General features: G+C 50.9%; 1 protein-coding gene across 2 annotated transcripts; it reads right to left on the bottom strand.

Annotated features, from left to right (window-relative positions):
- Positions 1–1151: 1151 nt before the first annotated feature.
- RHOU (ras homolog family member U) lies at positions 1152–9447 on the bottom strand. Of its 2 annotated transcripts, XM_080936732.1 has the most exons (4): positions 9155–9447; positions 7810–7868; positions 5140–5343; positions 1152–2403 (listed from the first exon to the last, which is right to left on the bottom strand). In XM_080936732.1, the coding sequence occupies exons 1-4, from the start codon at positions 9423–9425 to the stop codon at positions 1948–1950; spliced, it is 990 nt and encodes a 329-aa protein (XP_080792858.1). In that variant the 5' UTR covers positions 9426–9447; the 3' UTR covers positions 1152–1947. The 2 variants fall into 2 exon arrangements, with proteins under 2 accessions (XP_080792858.1, XP_080792859.1); XM_080936733.1 differs by lacking the exon at positions 5140–5343 and having other exon boundaries at positions 1159–2403.
- Between the last annotated feature and the right edge of the window lie 525 nt (positions 9448–9972).

Here is a 9972-nt window from a genome sequence, read left to right as displayed (position 1 = left end):
AAACAGTCCAGGGGTACGCATCCCAGAAGAGTGTCCAGAACGATTACACAGTGTCCTTTATGCCCAGAGGCAGGATATGAGGTCCAACAGTCCCGACACAAGCCTTCAAGTGTGTGTCCCGATGCTCATTTCCTTGGTCTCAACTATAGTGGCTTTATTATAACATTTAAAATTAAATAACTCACTCTTCTTCCCCTCCCACCTTCTGTACACAGAGCAGGCAAAGCCCCACTTGTAGGTTGGCTTTCCAGACAGCCATGCACCATAGGATAAGCTGGGTCACTAGGTCACTTACAGGCATTTCCATAAGTGAAACAATGTTACCACTCGGGCCACATGGAAACACCTCAGGAGAATATGGCTAATGTCATTCACAAACAGTTCATGTACTCTAGTGGATCAGTAATTAGCCTTTAATTATGTAAGAAAGTCTTCAGTCCTATTCGCCAGCAGAAGTCTTTGACCTGGAGTAAGGCCTATTCTTTTACTTTTTTTTTCTATAGAAAAACATTAGGTTGATTTTTTTAATAGTAAGAAAAAATTCACAGACAGAAAAATGTTGCCAGGTGGCCATAAAGAGGTTCCCTGACCACAGCAAATTGGTAGCTGGGACTCATTGTCTGATTCCTATGGTGTCTTGGAAGTCCCTACAACCCCGTGAAAAAGTTTTCCTGACACAGGGCTGTCTCAGAACAGTCGGTCATAAGACCCTCGCCTTAAAGGACAAGTACCACAAGCATGACCCCCAGAGAGAAGCCACTGGTGGGTCAGGCATTGCACATACCTGCCCCCAGTACAGTGCCTCCCTAGTCATGGGACCCTAAAGGCACTGGGGTTCAAAGCATGTTCATCCCACATTTTAAGATGACCTGAAAAGTGTGTACATTAAGATCCCACAAAATGATGTCTGTTCAAAGAAATGTCAAGAAGAGGAAGGCGTGGTGTCCTGACACCTGAAACCATGCCTGTGTATCTCAGGATTCCATCGCAAACCAGCCTCTGTGTGTGTGTGTGTGTGTGTGTGTGTGTGTGTGTGTGTGTGTCCCACAATCATCAACTATGGCTTGATTCATAGTGGCCCAATTCCTTGCAAATGGGACAGTTTGAGCATGGCAGCCCGAGGCCCCTAGGCAAGCATACGACCCCCTCCCCTCCCCTCCCCTCCCCTCCCCTCCCCTCCCCTCCCCTCCCCTCCCCTGCTTTCCTTAGCAGGCCAGTCCTGAAAGCGAAGAGCACTCTCTGATCTCAACGCGAGTCACCCCGAGTCACCCCTAAAGAAGCCGTCAGATGTGGGCCCAGCACTTGCCTCCCAAGCGGCATTTCCGCCACTTTCATAGCAACATAACTGGTCATATGATTTCAAAAACAAAAAACACGTAACAAGCAAGTATGCTGTTTCGTCAACACAGTGCCAGTAGGTTGTGGGATGTTTTGGTTGTTTTAAAATCCTAAGTGAATCTGAGTAAACAGAAGGGATGGGCATGAGGTTTTGTAAGCAGAAGCCCCTCGCTGTTTTCAGACTTTTGCTCTTACAAAAGTGGGGATGGTTTGTGTGGTTTCAAAGCCCACTCTTCCTCTCCCCAAGTCTGGTGCGCGTGTGTCCCGCACTGAGCACTCAGTAGCCCTTAATCAGGAGAAGGTCCCGTTCTCCTCTGTCCTGAACTGTGCAGCAGACTTCATGCTGATGCCCAGCTTTGAAGAGCCCTTTTCATAGGAAACATAAGTTAATCCAGAGGTCCACAGCTCTAAGTCTCCAGACTTACAGGGAGGGAAAAAAACTCTTAACTTTCAAAAACAGTTTTAAACATATTTTGCATATGAATCTCAACCCTAGGCTCAGACACATGAGAAGGTAAGGGCGGAAGGGGATGCTTTGAGGGCTCTTCCTATGACCACAGTCACATCATAAAGAGTTTCTGCAACTTAAACACCAGCTGTTTGCAAGAGTCAGGCCAAGCAGCAATACTTCCTCCACCAAGACTTGGACAGGTCCCGCACCTTCTCCGGGGTCCTGCTCTTAGACTTCTTTGGCTGTCGCTGGGAGTCTGAGTGCTGGATACCAGCAACAATAGCAGCGTCGAACACCTCCTTGAGGTTTTTCTGAGTCAAGGCTGAGCATTCAATGTAGGAGGCAGCTTTGACCTCCTCGGCGCACAGTTTCGCCGCCTCTTCAGGCACAGGCTTCTCCTTGCACTTGTCGAGTTCGATGAGCACTTTGACATCTTCTCTGAGGTCCGACTGGGTCCCGACCAGGATGATGGGGGCCTTAGGGCAGTGACGTCGGATCTCCGGGACCCACTTCTCGCCCACGTTCTGGAAGGATGTGGGGCTCACCACACTGAAGCACAGCAGGAAGATGTCCGTGTTGGTGTAGCAGAGGGGCCTCAGCTTGTCAAACTCATCCTGAAACCAAGGACAAAGCCATTATTACCCTTCAGGGCCAGGATGCTCACAGGAAACCTGTCTTTATAAAGAGCCTGCCCTACTGCCTGCCCTGGGGCACAGGTATAGCCTCTGTAAACTCTGAGGGACAGCCTTAACACTCCAAATATATTATTGGTTACCATAACTACCATACCATATGCTATAGAAAGGCACTTAAAGCAGATGAGATCTTGCTTTTTCTGGCCCACAGTGACCCCAACTCTCTTTTTTAACTCCTGGAACTTGACTGTTCTAAATTCAGCACTCATCCACACTGATACCCAAGATTTGACCTCCTAAACTCTGTTCTCTTAACAGAACTCCCTTGTGAGGTCCAGTCCTGCTCTGCCCGACCACAGCAGTGAGGGATGCAGATCCCTCCCCCAGCCCAGTGCAGAACCGTGCTCCTCAGAAATAAGAAAGACTTCACGGTGAGAACAGGAATCTATGAAAACTACCAGCTGTAGCGGTTTAAAGACATGGTATCCTCCCTCACTGTCACCTAGACAATGGTTAATCCATTCTTGTCCTGCCCGCATATTCTCTTTCTTCCCTTCCTCCCTTCCGCAATGGCTAAGCTTCCGCAGCATGTTTCAGACAGACAATATACTGTCCCGTGGTACAGAGACCTGGAGCATGGATGTCCTGCAATCTCCCAACAGACTCTCCACACACCACACACTTCAGGCACGAGCCAGCATCCACACCAGCACTTCCTCCTGTCGAGCACCTTATAGGTCCCGGAGGCACCATTTCCAGCTCACAGGAAACTCCAGCTCAGTCTCATCCCAGAAAAACTTTCCCTTCCACTCATCCTTATCTGAAATGTGTCTGTGTGCACTGAAATCCTCAAGCATCCAACAGTGATGACTTCTCAAGACAGGAAGACGTTAATCGTGTTCGGTGTTTTCCATTACTCGGTTGGCAGGCGCTGATGACTACAGTCCTATTTACAGGCGCAGTATTCTTTAACTACGGCTGTCTTAGCTGGGGTTTCTGCTGCTCTGATAAACACCATGACCAAAAACAATACAGGGAGGAAAGGGTTTATTTGATTTTCCATCCTGCAGTCTACCATCTGGGGAAATCCAGGTAGGAAATGGTGGCAGGAACAGAGAGAGGCAGAGGCCATGGAGGAGTGCCGTTTACTGACTAGCTTGTATCTTGTTTTCTTATCTCAGCCAGGACTGTCAGCCCAGGTGTGGAACCTCCCCCAGGGAGCTGGGCCTTCCACATCAATCACTAATAAGAAAATGAACCACAGGCTTGCCCACAGACAGTCTACTAGGGATGCGTATTAGTTATGTTTCTATTGCTGTAACAAAACACTGGACAAAGCAACTATTTAAAAAAAAAAAAAAGGCATTTAATTGGCCTTATGGTTTCCGAGGACTAACTATGATGTCATTGCGAAGGCATAGTGGCAGGGACATCTGAGAGCTCACATCTTGATCCACAAGCAGGAGAGAGGGCCCACTAAGAATGACACCAGTCTTTCAAAACCTCCAAGTGCCCCTCACCCTGTGACACACCTCCTCTGACAAGGCACACCTTCCAATCCTTCCCAAACAGTTCCACCAATGGGAACCAAGGATTCAAACAAATGCGCCTATGGGAGTCGTTCTCATTCAAAGCACTGCAGAACATTTTCTCATTGAGGTCTCCTCTTCCCAATCGACTCTAGTCTGTATCAAGTTGACATAAAACCCAGACAGCACAGGCTGCTTTCTTGACTTCAAACATCAGTCTACTTTGCTAATCAGTCCTTCTTTGTTAACAGGTTTGCTTCCACTGTGGGTCAATAACCCATTGACCACATGAGTTGAGAGTTACAGAGCTCACAGGAGAGAACCCAGTAGCTCTGGGAGTCCTGCCCCTGATAAGGTCCCAATACATGAAAGCTGAGACAGAATGATTCAGGTTCTTACTGTCAACTCTGTGCTGAGAGAACAAATGGAGAAACTTAACCAGGCCATGGGGCCAGCTCAGGGGACTTTCCCATGAGTCACCTCTCCTTTATGAGGTCTTGAGCAAGGAACATAGACCTGACCAGGCTCTGGCCATGCTAGGGATGGGACAGAAAGAAAGTAGTCACCTCGGCCACACCCAGAGCCCACAATGGCCTAGTGACAAGGCTTTGGAGCGCTGCTCTCCAAACCACTGAGATCTGGCTAAGGAGCTGAATAGGTGAGGCAGAGATGGGCCCCTGCGCAGTGTGGACCAAAATCCTTGGCTCTGTGGTGCAGTGATACAGCCAGAACACACCCTCAGGGAAGGAGTTCCAAGGCCAGGCCTGCAGTGTGAACTCCAGAGAGAATGTTAAGAGCAGGACAGACACACAGACATATAGTATGGTAGGTTCTTTCTAGTGACGCTTGTGCCTGGTTTCCCCCTCTTTTCAGCATGAAGATTTTTTTTCAAGTACATCATGAATCCACATGAGATGAATTTTTGGCTCCTGGTGGAGAATGAAGCAAGCCACCCTTCCTTCAGCAACACTGTCTGCTCCCAGGCCAGCAACTGTTCCCACAGTCTCCTTTCCATCTCTGCTGTTTGTACATGAGAAAGTTAAACGCTCACCACCCTGACAGGAAAACTCAAAGGCAGCAGAAGTGGATTCTGGGTATATTTGTCACAGCAGAGCTACACTGCGGTTCTGGCTCACATAACAGCCAGGGATACCCACCCATGCTCAGGCCCCGTGATCCGGCTAACCTGTATTCCCATTCCTGACCACAGGAGAAACACGCTCCTTTGTCCACATGAACGTGTCATGTCAGCAGCTCCTTCATCAGATGAGCTGCAGGGCAGGAGCAGCCAGGGCAGAACAGCTCCGGTCCACTCCTGCTTGTCCTGCCGGAGTCTCACCCCATCCGCTGGCGACTGGACAGCAGTCTTCAAAGCTGCTTTGCTACAGATCTGTAGGTGAGCCTGCTGGTTACTTAGCGGTGTGTTCTCTGCCAGCTACGCTTCGGGCGGGAGGCACAGCACCCTCAGGGAAAGCCGGCAGTGCCCGGGAGAGCAACTTCAAACAAGAGCACCAGCTTGGCACTAAGCCTTTCCTCCCCAATATAATTGCCTTATAGACTGCTCTGCTTCCTTGACATTTTAAAGTTTATTTTCCCATGGATACTGTATTTACTCTTCCCTGGAGCCCCAACCTTCCGGCTCCACACACGGCCCCCCTCTCAAATCCACAGCCTCTTTTTCTTTAATTTATTACTGATGCATATACATATATTGGAATAAATATGTAAATACAACCTACTTGACATTCCTTTTAGACAGGATCTCACTGTAGAGTAAGGCCCAGGCTAGCCTTGAACTCACTATAGCCTAAGCAGACCTGACGCTTGTAGTCCTCTTGCCCCTATGTCCCAAACGCTGTGATCACAGGCCCGAACCCATGTCTGATTATTTCCCAGCTTTTCCGAGATGATATGAAGGAAACATCTAACTCCCTTTTAGAAATGCTGAGTTGGTTTTCTGACATATCCATCCCCTTTCGAAAAACCACAGCCAAGCTTTTCTCTGCACTGTGCTGTTTTCCTCGAGCTCCTGCTGACCCCAGGTCTGCAGCAGGCAAGCCCATAGCTGTCCACAGGCTGATGGCTCACACTCTCTGGTTCATAAACTAACACACATGGAACCCTGAGTGTGTCAGGCTGCAACTCAGGACTCATCTTCCAAGGAAAGTCCACCTCCCTCAGAAGCCAAGGTGGCAGGCGGGTAGGGACATCTGAGGGGTGACACAGTGAAGCCTGAGCCAGCATCCTAGGAGCTCCTCACTAGGGTCCATGATGTCTGTGCCTTGGGGCTCTTTGGGTTTCCTGCCTTCTCTCTGCTTTTCAGGGTGCCTATAGCAACTATACACTTCTGTCCATGTCCTCCAGATGGAAAAGCCCAGCATCCTTCATCTGTATAAAACAACCCAGGGGCTAGAGAGATGGTTCAGTGGTTAAAAGCACCGACTCTTCTTCCAGAGGTCCTGAGTTCAATTCCCAGCAACCACATGGTGGCTCACAACCATCTGTAATGGGATCTGATGCCCTCTTCTGGTGTCTGAAGACAGTGACAGTGTACTCATCATATATATAAAAAATAATAATAATAAATCTTAAAAAAAAAGGGGGGGGGCTGGAGAGATGGCTCAGCTGGTTAAGAGCACTGACTGATCTTCCAGAGGTCCTGAGTTCAATTCCCAGCAACCACATGGTGGCTCACAACCATCTATAATGGGATATGATGCTATCTTCTGGTGTGTCTGTCTGAAGATAGCTACAGTGTGCTCATATAGATAATAAATAAATAAATAAATAAATAAATAAATAAATAAATAAATAAATCTTTTAAAAAAACAACCCAGAGGACATCATAGAAAGTCCATCTCTTTGATGTGCTCCTTTGTTGGCATGGTTTTAAGAGACAGGGTCTCACAGGTGTGCACCAACATGCCTGGCATTTCTGTCTTTGAGACTGTGTCTCATGCCTAGATTGTCCTCGAACTCTCCACACAGCCCAGGTTGCCTCTGATCTTGTGGCTAACCTTCTGCTGCAGCTGCCTGAGAGCTGGAATCGCAAGCATGAACTAGGCCTGGATTTTGATGTTTCCTTCCCACACAGTGACGTACTGATGGTGTTTGGCTCCTCCCACTCACAGCAAAGGTGCTGAACAGCTTTCCCAGTAGGATGTCTGTTGCTGCATTTATCACTAGACTGATGTCTTATTAGGCAGCCTTGTCTTCTGTCTTTTCGAGGTCTCAGGAATAAGCCAGTCCTGAGTCCCATGTTTGCTATCTTACAGTAATGCATTAGCTAACGTCCTGGCTTGGATGAGATCTGGGGACACAGAAAGGCCAGCTTCTTCATCAGCATGGACAGTCGGGAAAGGAAAAGGATTACTTATCCCCTCTGCACCCTGTCAGCTCCAGACATCAGGAGAGACGAGTTCACTGTCACCTGGTCACCTAAGTACTTAGGACCTAAGTTTCAGGTTCATTAACCTTGAATCGATGCATTATAAGGTATGAGGGGCTTCCTCTAAGAAACGGTTATAAACCATGACTGTGGTTTTTCTTTTTTAGCTTAAGTGAGACCATGAGAGGTACCGAGAAAATACCATGAAAATAAGAGGCAGTTCCCAAAGCTGCTTCCTTGGCTCCTTCCCAGGACAGGCAGACTCTGTTTCACTGGCCCAGAGGTGTCCTTCTTGGCCTCCTCTCCTCCTCCCACTGCCCTCAGAGAAGCTGAGGGGTGGGCCTGCTTCACTAGGCTTCACAATGACCCGGTTACTAAGGGAATCATTTGGAAACTGCAAAGGTTGTTTGGAAACCTTTAAAAGGCTGTTTCCTTTCCCAGGGCAGAGCTGTGTAACTTGATACCGACCTGTCCCGCAGTGTCACAGAGCTGGAGTCTCACAGGCCGCCCATCCACTGACACCACGGCTTGAGGGAAAGAAAAAAAGACCAAGATGATTATCAGGACATCTTTTACCCTCTCAGAAGATTGGCAGGTCCTGTTCTGGGTTCTCTTAGTGAACTAAGGACTTGCCTAAGCCCAGAAACCCTTGGAAGTGTACAAATGTTCCAAGGTGGGGGCTCCTTCCACCACAGACAACGAGGCAGCAAAGCCCTGACCCCTGGAAGGTGCCCCGGAAGGCTAGTGTTTCCCTTTCAAGCCTGGAAGATTAATTTTCCTGTCACCCTTGTTTCAAAGGGCCTAGAAACAACACAAGGTGGGGAGGGGTATTAGGTGGGAACCAACTCTATGCTTTTAAATCAAGGGAAAGCCTCATAGATAATTCTGGGTCCCCCCCCCTGGGAAAAAGTCTCCTGGCTTCAGGGTTTATCATACAACTCCAGCAGTTTTGAGAACTTGTGCAAACACAGGTGGCCTATCACCCCGTGCGTGGAAATGGGCACTGTTTTCTGTCAGTTCAAAGAGAGGATTAAACGAAAAAGCTGGTGGAGAGAAGCCACACAGGTTTGTCACTGGGGTCCAGAGATAGGGTGAGAGCAAGGACCCCCCATCCAGTAAAGACATAGAGGCTTCAGCTTAAATTAGGCAATTTGTCTCCTGATAGCCTTTCTAGTTGTTTATAAATGTTTATGCTAGTGATCAGATGAGGGGGTAGCATGCATTTCTGTTTTATTCATAGGGTCTCTGACAGAGGCAATCAGAGACTGGCCACGGAGACTGTAGGTCAAAGGTAAATATTTTACGAGGAAGATTTTTCACACCAGCTTACGCGATATTTCTTAACTTTTTCTTAGATTCCAAAAAAAAAAATTTTAATTTCAAGATAAATGATCTCTTGACTTTTGCTATCTTTGTATTATAAACGAGCCCACCCACCCTTGAGAACTTGCTGGAGCTAAACGACAAGCTGGAAGGACTGGGCCAACCTTCAGAAACCGAGACAGCGCAGGCGGGGCGCAGGCCAGGCAGGCGCTGGGCTCAGAAGAAAGGAACGTTCTCGCAAGCCCCAGCCCTCCCCGGTGCGTCTGGCCGGCTCGCACACGGAGCAATCCGGGTTGCTCCAGGCGGAGATCCGCGGCAACTGAGTCGCTCCGGAGGGCGCAGGTGGAAAGGACACCTGAGCTGCAGTTCGCTCCCTTGTCCCCGAGCCGGATCGCTCGGACACCCCGCCGCCGCCCCGCCGAGCTGCTGCCCCGAGACCCGCGCCGCCCCGCGCCTCCCAGCCTGAGGCCGCGCCCCGCCCGGTGCTCACCCGAGAAGTTGTCGAAGGCCGTGGGGATGTACTCGGTGGGGTAGCCGTTGGTGGTATAGCTGACCACCAGGCTGGTCTTGCCCACCGCGCCGTCGCCGACCAGCACGCACTTGACGCCGCGTCCCTCGGCGCCGCCCGCGCGCCCCCGACCCCCGGACACCCCGGGCCCGCGCGCCCCGCGCCCCCCGCGCTCCCGGCGAGGCGGTACGGGCGGCGCCGCCGGCGGCTCGCAGCGGGAGGGCAGCGCTGGCCGGCCTTGCTGCGGGGCCATCGCGGGCGGCGGCCGCGAAACCAGCTGCCACCGGCGGACAAAGGCGGCGCACGGTCCGCACTCGGCTGGGCGACTGTGCCCGCGCGGCCGCGATGTGGCCGAGCCTGCTCCGCCAGGCTTCCCGGCGACAGCGGCGGGCGGGGAAAGAGGCGGGTCCGGCGGCGCCTTCTTCTGCCCGACACCACAGCGCCCCCGTCTGCGCGCCGCGCTGGTGAACTACTCCGGCGCCTCCGAACCGCGCCGCTGGCCAAGCTGGCTGGCTCCACCACACCACCCCACGCGGACCCCGAGCTACCCCTGACCCCTGCTGTGGGCTTCTCATCCCCCCCCCCACTCCCCGCCTCCTTCCCAAGCTTCCTTTCCTCCCCTTGCTCTCCAGTTTCCCAGCCCTGCCCCCTCCTCCCCATCCTTCTGCCTCCCCTTCCCTCCCGGCGCTTTCTCCTCCCTCTGTTCCTTCTCCCTTCTCAGGTCGCCCCCTATTCTTTCTTCTCCACAACCTCCTTCTTTCTGTGATCTCCCTCTCTCCGTGAACGCCCTGCTCCTTCCT

This window comes from Micromys minutus (genome assembly GCF_963924665.1).
Source record: "Micromys minutus genome assembly, chromosome: 24".
Classification (NCBI taxonomy): Eukaryota; Metazoa; Chordata; class Mammalia; order Rodentia; family Muridae; genus Micromys; species Micromys minutus.
The sequence above is the reverse complement of the archived record's forward strand: the minus strand, read 5'-3'. Positions and strand labels throughout refer to the sequence as shown.

Coding starts and splice junctions, on each gene's coding strand:
- RHOU (XM_080936732.1), bottom strand. CDS start 9,425: ATGGCCCCGCAGCAAGGCCGGCCAGCGCTGCCCTCCCGCTGCGAGCCG. Junction 5,344..7,809: donor TCTGTGACACTGCGGGACAG/GTCGGTATCAAG, acceptor GCTCACCTACAG/ATCTGTAGCAAAGCAGCTTT. Junction 2,404..5,139: donor GGTCAGGAATGGGAATACAG/GTTAGCCGGATC, acceptor CCTTGGTTTCAG/GATGAGTTTGACAAGCTGAG.